Source organism: Geotrypetes seraphini, chromosome 3 (genome assembly GCF_902459505.1).
Source record: "Geotrypetes seraphini chromosome 3, aGeoSer1.1, whole genome shotgun sequence".
Taxonomy (NCBI): domain Eukaryota; kingdom Metazoa; phylum Chordata; class Amphibia; order Gymnophiona; family Dermophiidae; genus Geotrypetes; species Geotrypetes seraphini.
In genome coordinates this window covers 348,435,322-348,457,370 of record NC_047086.1, presented here as the reverse complement: position 1 = coordinate 348,457,370, position 22,049 = coordinate 348,435,322, and the positions used below count along the sequence as shown (strand labels likewise).

At 45.2% G+C, this 22,049-nt stretch overlaps 1 protein-coding gene across 3 annotated transcripts in view; it reads right to left on the bottom strand.

The window, feature by feature from the left end:
* The window catches only part of PPP2R5A (protein phosphatase 2 regulatory subunit B'alpha), a 203,832-nt gene extending 186,089 nt beyond the window's left edge, over positions 1–17,743 (bottom strand). For 2 of the 3 annotated variants that reach the window (XR_004538831.1, XM_033938422.1), the window contains exon 1: positions 16,510–16,657. Coding sequence is in view for 2 of the 3 variants with exons in the window: in XM_033938422.1 (XP_033794313.1) it covers positions 16,510–16,657 (148 nt within the window). In the remaining variant the exon portion in view is untranslated. Of the gene's footprint in view, positions 1–16,509 lie in introns of all 3 variants that reach the window. The other variant, XM_033938423.1, reaches the window with a different exon arrangement.
* Between the last annotated feature and the right edge of the window lie 4,306 nt (positions 17,744–22,049).

Genomic DNA, 22,049 nt, shown 5'->3' with positions numbered 1-22,049 from the left:
GTCCAAGCACCGAACCCTAAGGCACTCCACTAGTGACACTTTTCCAGTCTGAGTATTGTTCATTTACCCCCACTCTCTGTTTCCTATCCGCCAGCCAGTTTTTAATCCACATGAGTATTTCACCCTTGATTCCATGACTCGTAATTCTTCGAAGTAGCTGTTCATGTGGAACCTTATCGAACGCCTTCTGAAAATCCAGATATACAGTGTCGACCGGGTCACCCTTGTCTTTTTGCCTGTTTACTCCCTCGAAGAAGTGCAGTAAGTTCGTCAAGCAAGATCTTCCTTTGCTGAAGCCATGCTGGCTGGTCCTCATCAGATTGTGTCCGTCAAGGTGATCAATGATGTGATCTTTTATCAGTGACTCTACCATCTTTCCCGGTACCAAGGTCAGACTCACCAGTCTGTAGTTTCCCAGATCTCCCCTCGAACCTTTCTTGAAGATCGGCGTAACATTCGCCACTTTCCAGTCTTCCGGAATCCTTCCTGATTTGATCGACAGATTGGCTATTGGTTGAAGCAGTTTAGCTATAGCCTCTTTCAGTTCCTTGATTATCCTCGGATGGATGCCATCCAGTCCCGGGGATTTATCATTTTTAAGCCTATCAATCTGCCTGCATACCTCTTCTAGACCGACCGTCAAACCTGTCAGTTTCACGTCTTCATTTCCTGCGTATAGCCTGTCGGCTTCCGATATGTTGTGTATATCCTCTTCGGTAAATACAGATGCAAAAAATGTGTTCAGTTTGTTGGCCATCGCTTTGTCCTCCTTTAGCACTCCCTTTATTCCACGGTCAACCAACAGCCCCACCGTTTCCTTTGCGGGTTGTTTTCCCTTAATATATCGAAAGAAAGGCTTTAAGTTTTTTGCCTCCTTGGCTATTTTTTCCTCATAGTCTCTTTTGGCCCCTCTTACCATCTTATGGCGCCTGTTTTGATATTGCTTGTGCTTTTTCCAGTTTTTGTCCATTTTTGACCTTTTCCATTCCTTAAACGAAGTCTTCTCGTCTCTGATCGCTTCCTTCACTGCTACAGTGAGCCACGCCGGTTCCTTGTTCTTTTTCCTCTTGGATCCCTTGTTGATAAGCGGTATATATAGATTTTGCGCCTCGGTGACTGTGTCCTTAAAAAGGGACCATGCTTGCTCTAACTTTTTTACAGTGCTTATCCTCTTCTTAATCATCTTCCCCACCATGAGACTCATCCCTTCTTAATTCCCTTTTTGGAAGTTCAGTGCCATGGCTGTCGTTCTGGATCGATGTTTTGCCCCTGTGTTCAAGTTGAAGCGGATCATATTGTGCTCACTGCTTCCCAGCTTCTACGCCTTGTGCCGATCCTCGTAGTCCATTTAGAATTAAGTCCAGAATTGCATTTCCTCTCGTATTTTCCTTGACAAGTTGTTCCAGGAAACAATCGTCTACAGCATCCAGGAACTTAGTCTCCTTACTGCAGCCAGAGGTGCCTAGGTTCCAGTCTATCCCCAGATAATTGACGTCACCCAAGATAACTGCGTTGCCTCCCTTGCAGTTGCATTTAATCTCGGTCATTTCTCCATCAATTTCTTCGGACTGCCCTGGGGGTCGGTAGTAGATGCCGATCTTTGTTTCCGTTCTATTTGTTCCAGGAATTTTGGCCCATAGACACTCTACCTTATTTTTCGTTTCTGGCGTGTTCTCTCCGGTACTCAATTCCCTCTTTGACGTATAGGGCAATACCTCCACCTTTTTGACCTACTCTATCTCTGCGGTATAGCTTGTATCCCGGTAGCACAGTGTCCCAGACGTTTTCCTCATTCCACCATGTTTCTGTGATGCTGATGATGTCAAGGTTATCTTTTTGTGCCATAGCTTCCAATTCCCCCATCTTATTCCTTAGGCTCCTTGCATTCGTGTACATACACTTGAGTTTGCTGCCTGTTACTTTCTTGCATTTCTTTCCCTCTTGTGTCCCTTTCGATCCATCAGGATTTATGTCTTGCCTATGATCTGGTGAGTCTTCCCCGCTATCTTCCTGCACGGTATCCTCTGGGTATACTGGTTCCCGAACCATCGACTCTTGGTCGAGTGTCGGCTTTCCCTTTCTTCCTAGTTTAAAAACTTCTCAATTTCTCTCTTGATGTTGCTTGCAAGTAACCTCGTTCCGTCTCTGCTGAGGTGGAGTTCATCCTTCCTGAATAGCTTGCTCTTCCCCCAGAACGTCGTTCGGTTGCGCACAAAGTGGTATCCTTCTTCCTCACACCAGCACCTCTTCATGCGTTGACTGCTTGCAGCTCCGTCTGCCTCTTCTCGTCGGCCCTTGGTACCGGCAGGATCTCCGAGAATACTACCCTCGGCATTCTGGTCTTCAGCTTCCCTCCTAGCATCCGGAACTGGTCCTTCAGTCCTTCCCTGCTGTAGTTCCTGTTGCTCATGTTGTTTGTCCCCACGTGGACCACCACCGACGTATCTTCCTCTACCACGCTGTCGATGATCCTGTCGATGCGACTCACTATATCTTCTACCCTGGCTCTCGGTAGGCAGATCACCAGCCGATCCTGTCTTCCTCCCGCTATGTGGCTGTCGACTTGTCTTGATGATGAACGTATAGGTTGCCAAAACACGATCCATGTTGGGTCCTTAGAGCATCCATTCATCTGGATTTTGCTGTTTCATATTTCATACAGTGTTTTTAATAAAAAGTGGCTTCATTTTGGACTCCTGCTCTCATCCTGATTATTTGTGGCTTTTCCACCCATTGAATTTTTGATTTGACTTTTGTGATTTGCTATCCCTTTGTTTTTCTGGTGAGATTTCTGTTGAGTCTGAGTTTGTGATTTTTGAAGTCTCTGTTGCCTTGAATTTATAAGCCTCTTTACAGCTGGGAAGAGGTCACATAAAGTATTTGTTTGTAGTAGGGCCATGAGCAAGGACTAATGCTAGGTTGGCAGACCATTGCAAGCATCTCCACATAATCCAGATCACATCAAAGGATGATGAACTGAACTTCCAACTTTATTCTTCTCAACAGGTAAATGAGACAACTCTCAGAACTAACTTAATTGTAGCACTTTTAACCAGTTGATTGAACAATATAAGTAATTAAAACTGGAAAACTTTAAGGATTAAGAAGAGAGAACCTCAGAACTGATTAAGCATTTCTAATTGGATCATTAATATAAGGAACAACTGGCCTGGTCAAGCCTACAGATTACTACTCAAGGAGATATTGGAACTTTAATTGACTCATCATCAAGTTAAGTGAGCTTCATTGGGCCTGAATGGCTTCAAAACTTAACATTATTAGTAACCTTGAAGATTGATTGATGGACTCTACTTTAAAGCTTTAGATCAGGGGTGCCCACACTTTTTGGGCTTGCGAGCTACTTTTAAAATGACCAAGTCAAAATGATCTACCAACAATAAAATTTAAAAAAACACAAAGCATACTGTACGCACATAAAATGTTAATTATCATTTATATTTGGGGGGTTTTCAAAGAGATCAAGACAGATGACTTTATGCAATGTCACTTCAGTAACAACTATACAAAAATAGACAAATATATCCCCTCCCTTTTTACTACACCGCTATAGTGGTTTAGTAAAAGGGGTCCATAGTGCAAAATATAGACACAAGATATAAATTCTCAAAATGGCCACATTTTGATCACTAAATTGAAAACAAAATCATTTTTCCTACCTTTGTTGTCTGGTCATTATTCAAATCTTGTTGGTCCCTGGCTCTGGTTGTCTTCTGATAACTTGCTTGCCAGGGTCTCCTTCTTTCTTCTTTCTCCGTGCTAGCCATCCATCTTCTATCTCTATCCTCCCCTTCCGTTTCCCTTCCCTCCCCTGGAAGTCTTGCATCTTTCCTCTTTTCGTCTCCATCCACAGATCTACCTTTTCTCAACTACCCTTTCATCCAGCATCTCTCCCTCTTTCCCCACCACCCCAGGGTCCACCATCTCTCCCTTTCTTTTCCCAACTACCCTCCTATCCAGTATCTCTATTCCCTCCTCCACACCATCCCTTGTGTCCAACTTGTCTCCCTTTCTGTTCCTTCCCTCCCTAAATCCCATTGTCCACCATCTCTCTCCCACTCTTCTGTTTTTAGACCCATTATTTCTTCCCCCAAAGTCCGGCATAGGCATATCTCTTTGAACCCCCTTCCCTCTCTCCCTCCCTTCTACACCAGGGCCCTCTTCCCCCGAAGGCCTTCAGCCCACCCCCCCGAAGGTCTGCACCCCCCAAAGGCCTGCACATTCCCCCCGAAGGCCTGCCTGTCCCCCCTGAAGGTCTGTAGCCCCCCCCCCTGAAGGCCTGCTCCCTGTCCTCCCACATCCATTTATCTAATTCCTGCAAGGAGCAGCCTGCAGATAGGATCGCTGGTACTTTAGCAATCCTTGTAGGTTGCCATAGGCCTCAGGAGCTGTCTTCCCTCTGCCCCGATCCTGCCTCTGACTCAGAGGAGGGGCGGGACTGTGGCAGAGAGAAGACAAGCTGACTTCCCAACTGACCCTCCCCCCTCACCCTCTAAAGCAGGAGTGGCAGCCAGCCAGCAAAAGGCAGTGCTGCCGATCCTGCTTTAGGGGAAGAGGGAGGAGGGTCAATCACAGAACTGGGAGGCAGATTTTTTTTTTGGGGGGGGGGGTTAAAATTGTATCGATTCACCCAATGTGAATCGATTCGAATCGGGCAGCACTAAGAAGTCCTCGGCTCTTACCTCAACAGGCTGCTTTCACTTGTAGTGCACTACTGACCTTCACCCTGCCCTGCCAGCACTCTGGCCGGCGTTCTTCAAGAGACGGGCCAATCAGGAGGGGAAAAAAAAGAAGGGAACCCGGCTCTGCGATTGACTGGGGTTGCCTGAGCGATCGACTGGTCGATTGCAATCGACGTATTGGGCAACCCTGCTTTAGATAGTACCTGTAGCTTTTCCCAGCCTATGATTTTGTTATTGTAGATTTAAATGTAGATGAAATAAATTTTGTTAGTTTTTAGGATATGAATTTAATTAAAGAAATCAATAAATTAAATATTTAATTAATTTTATGTTATGGTATTCTTGGAATAGCATTTTAATGAATTGAATATTAGTAATTGACTATATTTACCTTACTTTGTATAGTTATGTTTAACCCATAGTATAATAACAAAGTGGAATTGACCCAATCAGAATGATTGCACACCAAAGAAGTGTCCTTCAACTCATCTGATAAATTCAAATGCCTTTATTCTTCCAAATTCTTATAAATTCATCCAATGACTCTATGACCCGACATGTATATGTTTCGGCCTAACCGGCCTGCCTCAAGAGTCTTGCGAGTCTTCAATGAACATATAAAGATATGCACACCCTCTACATACGGCTGCTAAGCTGAAATGCTGTTTAAGATGTCCGTGAAACTGATTCACTTGAAAAATCTTGGGAGCCATTGAGAGATTTTTCAATTGAATCAATTTCACGGACATCTTAAACATCATTTCAGTTCTATCTTTTGAGTGAGAGACTTTTCAACTTTACAGCTGGGTCTCCTGAAGCAGATAACGAAACGAGGCCGCGTTGGGACCCTACAGGACTTTTTCCTGATAAGATAAGTGAGATTGTAACAATGCTCCAGTGACACATGTTTCAAACAAAGGTTCAAAACAAGAAAAGAAACGTTTTATGAACTTAAATTTTGAAAAATAGATATAAACCAGCGTTTACCATTTCTCAGAGAGTGATTTATCAAATATGCAATGACTGGATGGTAAACTCTTGTCCCAAGAGGGGGTTGTCTCTCTCTTCAGAGTTTCACTTCTCTGAGCGTACTTCAAAGTAATTTCACTCTCTTGTAATTGGTGTTCATTATCGTCAGTTTGTTTCCATCGTATGTAGAGGGTGTGCATATCTTTATATGTTCATGAAGACTCGCAAGACTCCTGAGGCAGGCTGGTTAGGCCGAAACATGTACATGTCGGGTCATAGAGTCATTGGATGAATTTATAAGAATTTGGAAGGATAAAGGCATTTGAATTTATCAGATGAGTTGAAGGACACTTCTTTGGTGCGCACCATTCTGATTGGGTCAACTCTACTTTGTTATTGTACTTTTGTGGTTTTGTTTCCCCTGTTCTTTTCTAACCCATAGTATAGACACAATCAGACTTGCTAGCATCAGTCGACAAGTGGTGTGCCAGTATGCTGAAGCTACATACCCCTTACTTTTACAAGGCAGCCCTGCCGACAACCACAAGGACAGGAAAACAGCCGTGTCCCCTGAAGCGGTCAAAGATTCACTTGGTAGAAAGCTCTGAAATATAGTAACCTCTGGTGGAAACTGGTCCATTGACTGTGTTAACAGAAATAAGCAAACCAGCAAACAGAGCACCACAATGCATCTATTTGAGAGACACGACACCGCAGCCCCTAGCACCTTAACTTAAACCAAATGGTGTCCTGGTTAAACTACCCCACTCTAGGACAACTGGCCATTTGCTGCCATCATTCCAAACTGCAAACATTACAGCTGAAAGAAAGCGGCCCAATCAAGGCCAGACCAGGCAATAATCTTCACATTAGATCCGCCTTATAGCAGGTCCCTGCCCATACTATGATACATAAAGTACCATAAAAAGTCAGCTGCAGTTCACAGCCCAACAACCAAAAAGAAGTTGAGTGCATCAGTAAAAGGGCAGAATATGCAGTAGGCCAGGCATACATCAAAAAATATCCCCAGCCACCTGTGAAAACACACACAGAGACTCTGAAACGGCACCTGACCTCCACAGGAGAAAGGAAAAATATTGCCCTGGTTTCCAAAACAGTGAAGAAAAATAAAATCAAAAAACAAACTTCCATCTTGGTAGAAAATATAGGGAGGGAAGAAACATGGTAAGCACTCCCCACCGAGGAAGAAAATCACCTAGATGACAAGAAAACTATGCAGCTTGGTCAGGGCACAAAGGTACATCCGCCGCTGAAGCGTGCTGAAAACTGACTCCTGACTCGGTGACCGTCGGCTCCCTAGAGCTCCCGATTACTGTACATCGAGTACACCTAGAAAAGTGAACTGCCATAGCAACCCAGCAGGAACACTACATTTGAAAGTGCATGAACACCTCAGTGAACAGCTAACAATATGCGCTCCATGTAGCCATTGCAGGCAAAACTGAAATGGCTGCAAATGCCAGAGGTAAAAATCAGCCTCAGCTCACCCGTGCTGGAAAAGCCCAAATACCTCTCCCGCCAGAGCCCTCTATAGAGGAGCGAAGATAGCCTAGCTTCCCGCACGAATTACAACGGAGCTAGGCCAAAATACTCAACCGAGCTCTTGTCAGCTCCTTCAGGTGCCCAAAACAATAACCGCACCGAAAACCTGACAATGCGCAAGGGAGAAAATAAACACTCACCCGCAATCAGTAATGAAGGGAAATCAAAGGAGCACGAACACATGCTGTTAGAATTAAGGGAGCTTAAGCTCTTGAGGATGAAAACCACTGTTGAAAATCGGTACTCCTCAACTGTGCCTTTTTTTTTTTTTTTTTAATAACATGGGAAAGAAGAAGTAAATAATGCACAACAGCAGATAGGGAAAGGGACCTGCAGTAAACAGGTGTATCCCAGAAGAGGGTGAGGAAGGGACCTGGGGGGGCCCAGGTGTATGTAACCCCTAAAGCTGGCACCGCTCAGCCAAACACCTCTCATTTTGAAATATCCAGGCCTGGACCGAAATCCACAAGCAGAAGTCAGCAACTGTGAGAAACACATTCATCAGCCTGCTGGAGATAGAGAATACTGGTTGGCCAGGAGGCTGTGCATCCAATAAGGCTGAAGAAAACTCTGTTCTCTCTATCTCCACCTGATGGTTGATGGACATAATCCCACTAGTCTCTGGATTCATCTGCTGTTGATGAGTCAATCTTTCTCAGGCTATGTAATAAATCTCAAAAGCACCACCACAACCATATGCCTAGTGCTGTCCAATAGAGCGGTATAAACATTTTAAATTAATTAATTTAAACAGCTTTATAAATTCATGCTAGATCATTTTTAGGGCCAGGCCCAGTGGCTCAGTGAAGATACTGCACTTTTCCATGAATAAAAACCAAGTTCAAGTCAACTCCTAGGAGGTAGAGTTCAAAGCCCCTAGGCCTCGGCTATTTCTCAAAGATAATAACTACTGACCAGAAATAAGGTACATGTGGGAGTAACATAGTAAATGATAGCAGATAAAGACCTGAATGGTCCATCCAGTCTGCCCATAAGTTATACCCATTAAAAAAGACATAACTAGATTAGCTTGTCTATTCTTCTGGGCTGTAAACTGTAAAGTCTGGTATTGTCCTATGTTACAAAAGCTAAAGTTGCCGTCCACGCTCACTCCAGTCTATCCAACCTATTCAAACAAAACAAACTTGCATCTCCCTCCTGAACCTAATCCTGTATAGGAGGCCCCTTCTCAACCTAAACACCCTGCCTAAAATTAAAAGATTCCTCTAGTACCCTCTCCAGTCACCTACAATGTTTCCCTGGTAGTCTAGTGGCTCCCCCCCCCCCACACATACACATCCATATCACCCTAAAAATTAAATTCCTGGTGTCTAGAAAGCCCACATGCTCCTTCTGCCTGTGCCACCACTTTTCAAGATGGTGAAGGAGGCAGGAACGAGTGGACATTACTTTTGCCTCTCCTAAGTATGGTGGGGTGGGCTCAGGTGGGCTAGGGATGGGCCACTAGACACCAGGGATTTAATTTTTGAGGTGAAGTGGGCCACTAGCCTAGCAGAGGCATCTTTAAACTATTGGGGGAAGGGGAGGTTGATGCCAGGGTGTATTGCTATCTATCCTGCAGTAAAAGTGGGAAGCTTTCTGCACCAGCTTCCATGTTCACCAAGTTCCAGAAGGAAACAAAAGATAGCAGGGAAACTCCTAGGCAATTATGAATAAAATCTCACATAACATAACATGGTAACATAGTAAATGACGGCATAGTAAATGAGGGCGTAGAGAGGGACAGATTCTTCAAATTTTCAGAACATAAAAAAACAAGAGGGCATTCGGAAAAGTTGAAAGGGGACAGATTCAAAATGAATGCTAGGAAGTTCTTCTTTACCCAACGTGTGGTGGACACCTGGAATGCGCTTCCAGAGGACGTTATAGGGCAGCGAACGGTACTGGGGTTTAAGAAAGGATTGGACAATTTCCTGCTGGAAAAGGGGATAGAGGGGTATAGATAAAAGATTACTGCACAGGTCCTGGACCTGATGGGCCGCCGCGTGAGCGGACTGCTGGGCGCGATGGACCTCAGGTCTGACCCAGCGGAGGCATTTCTTATGTTCTTATAAAAATTTATTTATATACCACAAAACCTTATAGTTCTATGCAGTTAACAGAATAAAAGAATACTGAATAATCACAGTGAAATACAAAACAGCAAACTTCCAAACCATAAACCAATAAAATCCGGTTCTAGAAGCCCAAAAATGGAGGGTCCTACGCAGTGTTCCCGCTAAGCTGCGCTGGCGTGCGCTGGCGCACAAAATATTACATCGCAGCGCACAAGTTTCTCGTCACAGCGCACACACGCGTCGCAAAGGTAAGGGGAGGCTGGGGGAGGAATCGGACGTCGGGGTGGGGGTGCGAGGGTTCACGGTCCTCTGTTCTCCCTAGAGTGCGGCTCGTCTAGAGCAGTGGTGCCCAACCTGCTTCCCTTCCCTTCTCACTGCTGCCATCGGGGATCAGGCCGACACCGTGTCTTTGATCTCCCTGCTTCTCTTCCCTGCTGGGCTGACCAACTCTCGTGGCGGCCCGACGTCAATTCTGACGTCAAGAGGACGTTCTGGCTAGCCAATCGCTGCCTGGCTGCCCGGAACGTCCTTTCCGACGTTAGAATTGACGTCGGGCGGCGAGAGTTGATAGGCCCTGTGCAGAAGAGAAGCAGGGAGATTTCGGCCTGTTCCCGATTGCGGCAGCAGCAGCCTATTCCGTGGCGGTGGTGGCATGGGGGAGGTAGGAAGGAAGAAAGAAAGAAAGAAGGTGGGGTGGGGGGGACAGGGAGCCAGAAAAAAAAGCAAAAAATGGGGCACGGAGGAAGGAAGGAAGAAAGAAAGAAGGGGGGGGGACAGGGAACCAGAAACAAAGCAAAAAAATGGGGCATAGAATCAGAGAAAGACAGACAGAGAAAGAAAGAAAAAGTTGGGGGAGGGAATGAGGTCTGGAGGAGAGGAAGCATACAGGAGGCTGAAAGAAGGGAAGAAATATTGGATGCACAGTCAGAAGAATAAAGTGCAACCAGATGAAATTACCAAACAAAGGTAGGAAAATGATTTTATTTTTAATTTAGTGATCAAAATGTGTCTGAATTTATATATGCTGTCTATATTTTGCACTATGGCCCCCTTTTACTAAATTGCAATAGTGTTTTTTAGCGCAGGGAGCCTATGAGCGTCGAGAGCAGCGCTGGGCATTTAGCACAGTTCCCTGCGCTAAAAACTGCTATTGTGGTTTAATAAAAAGGATGGGGGGTATATTTGTCTATTTTTGTATGGTTGTTACTGAGGTGACAATGCATAGAGTCATCTGCCTTGACTTCTTTGAAAAAAACCCAGAATAGGAATGATAATTAACATTTTCTCAGCATATAGTGTGCTTTGTGTTTTTTAATTTTATTTTTGGTAGATCATTTTGACTTGGTCATTTTAAAGTAGCTCGCAAGCCCAAAAAGTTTGGGCATTTCTGAGCTAGAGCGTTGAAACTGTGTATTTCTATTTTATCCCCCCTTTTACAAAACTGTGGAGCGTTTTTTAGCGCCAGCCGTGGTGGTACCAGCTCTGATGCTCAGAATTCTATGAGCGTCAGGGCTGTTACCACCGTGGCTAAAATCCACAGTACAGTTTTGTAAAAGGGGGAGGGGTTAGTTTGTGATGACATATTCCATACTAGGCGAAGGTGTTTTCTGTGTTCTGTGTGTTTGAAAGACATGGTTTTCATTAGCAGTTCCAATACTCTGGATCCTTTCACTATTTTGGTTGTATACAAATGATTGTAGATATGGATTTTTTCTACACCAAATGTTTTTACTCTGATTCTATGTGTTTGAACTGCTTTCTGTATATTTCTCATAATATTCAATAAAATTATTGAACTAAAAAAAAAAAAGACATGGTTTTCTGTTAGGATTGACAATGTAGGATTGATCTGTGCTGGTCTGGCTTGTTTAGTTTTACAATGGGTGTATTGATGTACTGCTCACTGCAATATGTAAGATGCTGCCTTTTCCTAGGTACTCATGTGTGACGTGTGGTTTGTTACTAAAAATCATGTTTTTCTTACAGATGGGGGGGGGGTGCCAAAAAATGATGGGCCCCGGATGTTACATATGCTAGGTACGCCACTGTATGTAAAGATACCAGAAAGCTGGCGTAGCAAAAACTTCTAAGTTTTGAGTATTTAACCCTCCCACAATCTCACGGGCACTCGTTTCAAGTTTATTGAGATTTTGATTTAAACGCAATATCAAATATTTTCAATGCGTATAACAAAAATAAATTTGGGGAAATAAATAAAACCATCCTATCATTCCAAAATTTAATAAAAAGTGGAAGGAACAAACTTAAGTGAATAACTAATGACAATGTTGCAAGCATGTCAACTAGGAATACTTAAAAATTTTAACTTTTGTAATTAATAAGATTTAAAAAGATAAAGAGTAATTACATTTGCATAATTTGTTTGTTAATACAGCAGTGTATTACCTGAACAAATGATTTGGAACAATGAAGGTTAATTAACCTGATATGACATAAAATAACTCATCTCCAGTGCTGAGTCCAACATGAATTCCCTGTGCGCATCACTGATGATTTCATCAGTAATACGGCACACGGAAGGCCCAGGAAGAGAGAAGGCCGCAAAGCAACCTGTTTAGAATGATGCTGTCCCGACGCTGCTCTGGAGGGAGGTATGTAGGGTTACGGTCGGCAGGGTTTGGATGGGAGGGAAGGATAGAAGGTCGGTGGGGGTTCAGCTGCACGGCAGTTGCTCAAGGGTTCTGCTGCACAAAGGATGGGAGGGAGGGAGGGAAGGATAGAAGCTGGGCAAGGGTTCTGTTGCACAGGGGGATGGGAGGGATGGAGGGATAGAAAGATGATGCAGAGGGAAGGCATAAGGGGATGGATGAGAGGAGAGGAAAGATGCTGCACATGTGGGGGAGAGAAAGGAAAGAGGAAGAATTGGTGTGAAGGAGAGGAAGGGAGAGATGATCATGTACATTTGTTTTGTACAATAAGCTTTACGTTTTCATGCTTTGCTACTTTTTAAAGACTACAACCTTTTATGTTATGATGTTTACATTTAATTTATATTAGTTCACACAAACACTCCATCCATCTGCTCTTGGTCCGGCCCCTCTGTCAAATTTAAGAACCCATTGTGGACCACGAGTCAAAAAGTTTGCCCACCCCTGGTATAAGCCCTCAGATAAGTAAATCACTGAATTTCTCTACATGGATGGGAAAAGGGGGCAATGTCTGGAAAGCAGTATATACTAATGCTCGAAGTATAGGAAACAAGATTCTGAATCTAGAAGCTGTGATGGAAGAAGAGGAGTTGGATATAGTGGTGATCACAGAAACCATGACTGGGATATAGTTATACTGGGCTATAATCTGTTCAGGAAAGATAGGGTAGGAAGAAAGGAGAAGGAGTAGCATTACGGTAAATGTTAAAGATCATATTAAAGCCACACAATTGCAGGATATGCAGGGCAAGGAAGAGGCACTGTGGATCAATTTAGAAAGAGGGAATGGTGAATATATTGGTGCAATATATTGGTGCAATATATAGGCTTCCTTCACAGGCAGAGATTTACTAGTAGACATTCAGAATATATCTAAAAAAGAGGAAGTCTTGCTAATAGGTGACTTTAGCATGCTGGATGTTTATTGGGGTATCCCTATTGCAGGGTCTTCTAGAAGTAGGGAGACTCTGGATTCTCTTCAAGGAGAACTGTTCCAGCAGTTGGTAATGAACCCACACAGGATGGGGTCATACTGGACTTAATGCTTACAAATGGGAATGTGTTTCTGATGTTACAGTGGGTGATCATCTGGCATCCAGTGATCGCTGCATGGTATGGTTTAATATTAAGATGGGTATAGAGAGGGCTCATTCAAAAGCAAAGGTTCTATACTTTTAAAAAACTAACTTTGTTTGGATGGAGGTTTACATCAAGGAATTATTGTCTAGATGGGAAAGTCTGGAAGGAGTGGAAATGGAGTGGGCAAAACTGAAAGGAGTGATTGTAAGGGCGACAAACCTTTTTGTTAAGCAAGTAAGTAAAAGTAAGAGGAAAAGAAAGCCACTTTGGTTCTCAAAAATAGTAGCTGAGAAGGTAAGGGATAAGAGGCTAGCTTTCATAAACTACAAAAGATTGTAGAAAGAGGAAGACAGGCAAAAATATCTGGAAAAGTTAAGAGAGGCTGATCATGTAGTCAGGAAAGCAAGATGCAAATGGAAGAAAAAATAGCTGACACGATAACGGGGAGACAAGACATTTTTTAGATATATTAGTGATAGGAAGAAGTACAAAAGTGGTATTGTGAGACTCAAAGGTGAAGGGGAGGAATATGTAGAAGCTGATAAAGAAAAGGCTTAATTGCTTAACTAATATTTCTGTTCTGTTTCACGGCTGATGTGCCGGAAGCGGGACTGCAGAAGACAAACGTGAATAGGGATGGAGGAGTAATAGACCTTGATCAATTTTCAGAGGGTTGTGTTTGCGAGGAGCTAGCTAAAATAAAGGTAGACAAAGTGAAGGGGTCAGATGGTGTACATCCTAGGGTGCTGAAGGAACTTAGAGAAGTTCTGGTAGCTCCACTGTCTGACCTTTTCAATGAGTCTTTAGAGTCGGGAGTGGTACCGGAGGACTAGAGAAGGGTACATGGTCCCTCTCCACAAAAGTGGAAGTAAGGAAGAAGTAGGGAATTAAAGGCCAGTAAGTTTGACTTCTGTGGTAAGCAAATTAATGGAAACACTTTTAAAACAGAGAATGGTCAAGTTTGTGGAATCCTATGGATTACAGGACCAGAGGAAACATGGATTCACTAGAGGTAGGTCTTGTCAGACAAATCTGATCAATTTCTTTGACTGGGTTACTAGAAAATAGTATAGAGGATGTGCGCTAGATGTGGTGTATTTAGATTTTAGCAAAGCCTTTGACAGTGTTCCACAGATGTCTAATAAATAAACTGAGTGCCCTCGGGATGGGTCCCAAAATGACAGGCTGGGTAAAGAACTGGTTGAGTGAAAGGTGACAGAGGGTTGTGATTGATAGAGATCGCTCTGAAGAAAGGGATGCTACCAGTGGTGTGCCTCAAGGTTCTGTTCTTGGGCCTGTTCTTTTTAACATTTTTATAAACGATATTGCTGAAGGGTTGTTGGGTAAGATTTGCCTCTTTGTGGATGATCTGCAATAGATACACCGGATGGTGTGAATAACATGGAGAAAGACCTGGCGGAGCTTGAAGAATGGTCTGAAATTTGGCAGCTACAATTTAATGCTAAGAAATGCAAGGTCATGCATTTGGGCTGCAAAAACCAGAAGGACTGGTACAGTTTAAAGGGTGAAGAACTTATGTGCATAACAGAAGAGCGGGACTTGGGTGTGATTGTAAGTGATGATCTTAAAGTGGACAAACAGGTTGAAAAGGTGAAGGTGAAAGCTAGAAGGATGCTAAGTTGCATAGGGAGAGGTATGGCCAGTAAGAAAAAGGAGGTATTGATGCCCCTGTATAAGACTTTAGTGAGACCTCATTTAGAATATTGTTTACAATTCTGGAGGCCGCACCTTCAAAAAGATATAAAAAGGATGGAGTCGGTCCATTGGAAGGCTACTAAAATGGTGTGTGGTCTTCATCATAAGGCGTAGTGGGACAGACTTAAAGATCTCAATCTGTATACTTTGGAGGAAAGGTGAAAGAGGGGGGAGATATGATAAGAGATGTTTAAATACCTACATAATGTAAACGTGCATGGGTCGAATCTCTTTCATTTGAAAAGAAACTCTGCAATGCGAGGGCATAGGATGAAGTTAAGAAGTGATAGGCTCCAGGGTAATCTAAGTAAATACTTTTTTACATGGTAGATGCATGGAACAGTCTTTCAGAAGAGGTGGTGGAGACAGAGACTGTGTCTGAATTCAAAAGGGCCTGGGATAGGCATGTGGGATCTCTCAGAGAGAGAAAGAGATAATGGTTACTGTGGATGGGCAGACTAGATGGGCCATTTGGCTTATATCTGCCATCATGTTTCTAGGCTCTGCTTAAATCTTCCAGTCTGTGCTTTAAGTGGAGCCTGTGAGAGAACATTCATTCCTCAGTTTCAATGGCAGTAATATTTTCTCATTATCATGCCCAGAGATCCATGGAATTAGTAAAGGTCAGGCTGCAGAGATATAATGCCATTGTTATATAACTATTTTGAATCCACATTTTGTCTTCTGATATTTTAACATCAAATTTGGACAACCAAGGAAAGCATGTCTGCAGAAACACGTTGGGTCCTGTGTCACTTAAGCATTTGTGGATTATCATTAGCAAATTTGTTATTATGGAAACAAACCAATAAATCATTATTAAGAACATCTTCCTCCACAGTTCTCTTTTGTTTTTGATCCTGGGGTCACAACCACAAAAAGATTGGGAAGCACAGAACGAAATACCTCAGATTATGGCAATATAACTTAAGCCAGATTCAATGCAAAGCAGTCTAGTAATATGAAATCTTGGTTTCTAAGGCAGCTTCAATGACAGAAAGGGAAAGGGGGATGTGATTTGATATACTTTCTGTAGTTACAATCAAAGCAGTTTACATATACTGTACTTACTCTTTTTTAGTAGCTGGGGCCATAGGAGCCAACTTTTCAAAATGATTGGGGGGGGGGGGGGGTGCTAAACTCAAAACAAATTGTTGCTCACTGGAAACAGTGAAGGAGTTTGCTCAACATTGAGGGTGCTCAAACACCCACAGAGCTCACTCCTGTGCCTAGGGTAATGGAGGGTTAAGTGACTTGTCCACAGTCACAAGGAGGTGCAATGGGAATCGAGACCCAAGCACCAATTAAGCTACTCCTCCAGTCATCACCTACAACTTGGATGTCTGCAATTAAGTGCTTACAAACAAGTGAACTAACACAACAAGCACAATTATTATCATTAGCTATGCATTGGAATCCTGTATTGGCTGCAACAGATCTAAACCAGTACTGACGAAGAGCAGAGCCCCCAGAACGAATGAGATAAGCCGGAATGATTTTTGACATACCCACCGCCCACACAATGACAAAAAAACAAACAAACCACACAACCCAGCATCAGTTTGGAGATGGTGTTAAGGGTGTGTACTCCAAACACAAACAGCTGGCATTATATTGCAAGAAGAGCTTCGAGAGTCAACGAAAGTGAGGGAGGAGGAATAGCCCGGTGCAGGTGGATTACTATACACAGTAATATTTTTTTTTTTTGGGGGGGGGGGGGGGGGGCGGTGTTACCTTTCAGCTGCGGCAAGGGCATGAGGTCCACTACGTTTTCCTGGCTCCGGAACTGCGAGGAGTTCAGCGAGCGCCTCTCTCTCTGCGCCTTGCGAATCGATTTCCGGGTAAAACCATCCACTTTCTCCGCTGCCGAGACGGCCGACATCTCTTCTCCAGGGTCATATAATTATCCACATGAAAGGAGGAGGGCAAAAGCCCCTGAGGAAACTCACAGTTATAATAAAAAATAATCCGATCCGTGTTTAAAACCAAGCAGGACGGTGGCGAAAGAAGAAGGAAAGTTTGAGGCTCGGCTTCAGAGGACCGAAAATAAAAGCAAAGTAAGCATTTCTGCTGGGGGGGGGGGATTTCTCAGAGACCTGTACAGCACTCTTAAAGAGTCTTTCAACCGAACAGTACAGCAGAGAGGACTTGCGAACACCTCGTGAGAGGAGAATTTTTAAAAAATAAAATAAAACAGCAACTCTCAGGCCGCTCTTCAAATTTTGTTTTCAACTTTTTTTTTCTTTTAATTTTATAATAATTATTTCATACCCGAAGACAAAAAAACACACACACACCACAATAAAAGGACATGAAAAAAAAAATGCGGACACGATGACGCTCACATTACCAAAAACTTCAAGGCACCGCGAAATTGAAGGGACAAAGTAAACTTACGTAACAAAAACCCTCCCCCCGCAAGGGCGCGCGCGTCTAGTTTGCATTTACGAAACGTATTTTTAAAAAACACAGACGGAAATGAAAGGGAGCAGCGTTCCAAAGAAAGTTCGTTAGCTGCTGCTGTGATCGCGGGGCGTCTACTACAGGGGACTCGTCGAGTTCCTCGACCGCCCTACGCGTCCTCCTCGCTCTGAGTTATGACGGTATCACACAAAACGTCAAGCTTTTCGCGTCCTGCTAGTCTTCCCGCTCCGGCCCTCGCAGAAACGCGAGCCGGTAGGGCAGCGTTATAGTCCTTGGTTTGTTTAAGATACTTTGACGCTCTCCTCGATGAAATGTAATAATAAAAGAAAGTAGCGCTATCTCTCAAATTGAGAAAAGATTCATTTTATTATTATTTTTTAGAAACTTGTAGCTGTCAAAAGCCTGGTGTTGAGCGCGACTGATTGACTCAACCGGCAACCAATCAAATGGCATGCAACAGAATCATTTTTTTTAAAAACCCCACCTCACCACAGCTCTAGGAAGCCTAAAGTGAGCGAAAGGGAACAGACGTAAAAGGAGAAAGAAGCTTGAGGCAGGGTGGGAGGACCGATATTCTTGACGTCAGAATAACTAAGATTAACCTAGAAAAGAGAGAGAGAAAAGGAACAAACAAGCCAATCAGAGGACGGGAAGATTGGCTGCTGAGTTCTGTCCCATCAAGTGAAATTCTGATAAGATTCTCTAAAACGTGACAAACCAATCAGCAGTAGTCTAATTACCTAGTAAGGTATGATCTATAGTTATAGGTGCATGAGAAGTGTGGCCTTTGCAGGAACAGGTTGATTTAACGTGGTTTGTAGTGAACTGGGGTGTTTTTTGTTTTGAAATGAACAACCATTAGGGTTGAACATAAGCAATGCCTCTGCTGGGTCAGACCTGAGGTCCATCGTGCCCAGCAGTCCGCTCATGCGGCAGCCCAACAGGTCCAGGACCTGTGCAGTAATCCTCTAACTATATCCCTCTATCTGGGTTGGATTTAGATAGTTTTCTTTGGTGTTGATGATCTCGTGCTCAGCTTACATATTTTTTAGTTCTTACTCCTTTTTCTGTTTCATTCTGTTGAGAGGAAGGGCACTCTAAAATTGAAAGGGGAAAGATTCCGTACGAACGTAAGGAAGTTCTTCACTCAGAGAGTAGTAGAAAACTGGAACGCTCTTCCGGAGTCTGTCATAGGGGAAAACACCCTCCAGGGATTCAAGACAAAGTTAGACAAGTTCCTGCTAAACCAGAACGTACGCAGGTAGGGCTGGTCTCAGGGCACTGGTCTTTGACCAAAGGGCCGCCACATGAGCAGACTGCTGGACATGATGGACCACTAGTCTGACCCAACAGCGTCAATTCTTATGAATCTAAAAAGTAATTAAGGCCTGCTTTTATCAAGCTGTGCTATTGGTTTTTAGCACAGGCGGGCGCGGCAAATGCTCCAACACTTGTAGAATTCCTATGCATGTCGAACTCGGTTGGATCTGTTATGGTTGTGCTACGGTTTTGTAAAAAAAAAAAAAAAAAAAAAGGGAGGGGGGAAGATCAGGGCCGCCATCAGAAATTTCTGGGCCCCTTACTGAGCAATCCTATTGGGCCCCCACGCACCCCTTCCCCCCCCCCCGACGCCCCCCCCATTCTTCCATGGGCTGAATACACACATACTTTTCTGCTAATGCTTCACCTAAGCCAGTCCCGTAAAATCTTCTCACGTCCACTGGGTGATTTGGCATAGAGGAGATATTCATAAAAAGAACGTCCGTCAAGATCTTTACTCATAGACTGTGCCATTTGCTTTAAATCATCTTCCATCATTAATCCAAATTGCCCAATTCTTTCTCTGTCTGTCCTGAATGGCATCTGGCCACATTGCTGGATCCTTCCAGTCAACAAATTTATGAGCAGGCGCGGAGAACGCATTTTTAAACAAATGTAGTTTATCCTTGTATTCCTTATGTAATTTTAATCATCTATGGATATGTTTGTATGTTTATTGTTCAAATGGTTTTATTTATTTCCCCAAATTTATTTTTGTTATACGCATTGAAAATATTTGATATTGCGTTTAAATCAAAATCTCAATAAACTTGAAACGAGTGCCCGTGAGATTGTGGGAGGGTTAAATACTCAAAACTTAGAAGCAGTGGCGTACCAAGGGGGGGGGCGGTGCGCCCCGGGTGCCAGCCCTAAGGGGGTGTTCCCGGCCTTGCCGTTCAGTCCCCCGCCACCCCCGAAGGACCGCTCGCCCCACTGACCTTCCTGCACCACCTGTGAAGCAGCCCGCAGCAGGATCGCGAAGTCAGCGTCAGCGATCCCTGCGCTGCTTCCTGCGCCGCGATCCCGCCCCTTCTCTGACGTCAGAGGAGGGGCGGGACCGTGGCGCAGGAAGCAGCGCAGGGATCGCTGACGCTGACTTCGCGATCCTGCTGCGGCTGCTTCATAGGTGGTGCGGGGAGGCCAGGGGGGCGAGCGGTCCTTCGGGGTGGGTCGGGGCATCAGGCCTTCAGGGTGGGGCGGGCGGGCAGGCAAGCAGGCTTTCAAGGGGGAGGGGGTGACAGGCAGGCAGGCAGGCCTTCAAGGGGGGACAGGCCTTCGGGGGGGGGTGCAGGCCTTCAAGGGGGGCAGACAGGCCTTCAGTGGGGGTGTAGGCCTTCGGGGGGGGGTGTAGGCCTTTGGGGGGGTGCAGACCTTCAAGGGGGTGCAGGCCTTCAAGGGGGGGAACAGGCCTTCAAGGGGGGAAAGGCAGGCAGGCCTTCAAGGGGGGGGACAGGCCTACAAGGGGGTGTGACAGGCCTTCAAGGGGGGGTGCAGGCCTTCAAGGGGGAGACAGGCCTTCAAGGGGGGGAAAGGCAGGCAGGCAGGCCTTAAAGGGGGGACAAGCCTACAAGGGGGGGGACAGGCCTACAAGGGGGTGGGACAGGCCTTCGGGGGGGGTGCAGGCCTTCAAGGGGGTGCAGGCCTTCAGGGGGGGTGCAGGCCTTCGGGGGGGTGTAGGCCTTTGGGGGGGGTGCAGACCTTCAAGGGGGTGCAGGCCTTCAAGGGGGGGAACAGGCCTTCAAGGGGGGAAAGGCAGGCAGGCCTTCAAGGGGGGGACAGGCCTACAAGGGGGGGACAGGCCTACAAGGGGGTGGGACAGGCCTTCAAGGGGGGGTGCAGGCCTTCAAGGGGGAGACAGGCCTTCAAGGGGGGGAAAGGCAGGCAGGCAGGCCTTAAAGGGGGGACAGGCCTACAAGGGGGGGACAGGCCTACAAGGGGGTGGGACAGGCCTTCAAGGGGGGGACAGGCCTTCGGGGGGGGTGCAGACCTTCAAGGGAGTGCAGGCCTTCGGGGGGGGGTGCAGGCCTTCAAGGGGGTGCAGGCCTTCAAGGGGGGGAAAGGCAGGCAGGCAGGCCTTCAAGGGGGGTGCAGGCCTTCGGGGGGGGGTGCAGACCTTCAAGGGAGTGCAGGCCTTCTAGGGGGGGTGCAGGCCTTCAAGGGGGTGCAGGCCTTCAAGGGGGGACAGGCCTTCAAGGGGGGAAAGGCAGGCAGGCAGGCCTTCAAGGGGGGACAGGTCTACAAGGGGGGGGAGAAGCTACAAGGGGGTGGGACAGGCCTTCAAGTGGGGGACAGGCCTTCAAGTGGGGGACAGGCCTTCGGGGGGGTGCAGGCCTTCAAGGGGGGGACAGGCAGGCAGGCCTTCAAGGGGGGGACAGGCCTACAAGGGGATGGGACAGGCCTTCAAGGGGGGACAGGCAGACCTTTAAGGGGGGACAGGCCTTTGGGGGGGGACCATGATTTAGAAGTACACGGAGGGAAGGGGGTGTTCAAAGAGACGTGCATATGCCAAACTTTGGGGGGGGGAAGAAATAATGGGTCTGAAAATAGAGTAGAGGGAGAGAGATGATGGACCATGGGATTTAGGGAGGGAAGGAACAGAAAGGGAGAGAAATTGGACACAAGGGATGGTGTGGAGGAGGGATAGAGATACTGGATAGGAGGGTAATTAGGAAAAGAAAGGGAGAGATGGTGGACTCTGGGATGGTGGGGAAGGAGGGAGAGATGCCGGATGAAAGGGTATTTAAGAAAAGGTGGATCTGTGGAGGGAGATAAAAAAAGGAAAGATACCAGTCTTCCTGGGAAGGGAAGGGAAATGGAAAGGGAGGACAGAGTTGGCAGATGGATGGTTAGCATGCAGAAAGAAGGAGACCCTGGCAAGCAAGTTATCAGAAGAAAACCAGAGCCTTGGACCAACAAGATTTGAAATATAACCAGACAACAAAAGGTAGAAAAATTAATTTTATTTTCTGTTTTGAGATTATAATATGTCAGATTTGAAATGTGTATCCTGCCAGAGCTGGTGTTGGACTGCAAACGTGAGCTAGGATTTAACAGAGAGAGGAAAAGTCCTTTTTGTTTCTTTATTTTATTTACACCACAGCGCCAGTGTGGTTAGGAGAAGCCAAAGGGGGTGAAAAAGCTATAAAACCCACCAGGAGTTTTGAAAAAAATCACCCAACTGGGCAGGAAAATCGAATTGAAAAACCAATTCAATAGGGCTGAATCGAATCAAAATTTTTTTTTCCTGTATCTGGCAGCATTAGTTTGCGCTACTGTCTTAGACTTTAGGACCTGGGATTGGGGAGAGATGGCATCCTCAGTACTTTATAATGCAAGTGAAACGAGGATTTGGTCAGACTTTTAAAGGGTCTGCAGAAAAAAAATATTGTATAGGCCGGGGACATGAGACAGCAGGAAATGGGAACTTTTCTTCCTTCTATTTTTGTGAATGGAAAGGCTGAGGATGTCAGAGAGTTCAGTTAAAATATGTGCTTTATAAGAAAATATAATAATGTGTTTTATAAAGTTTA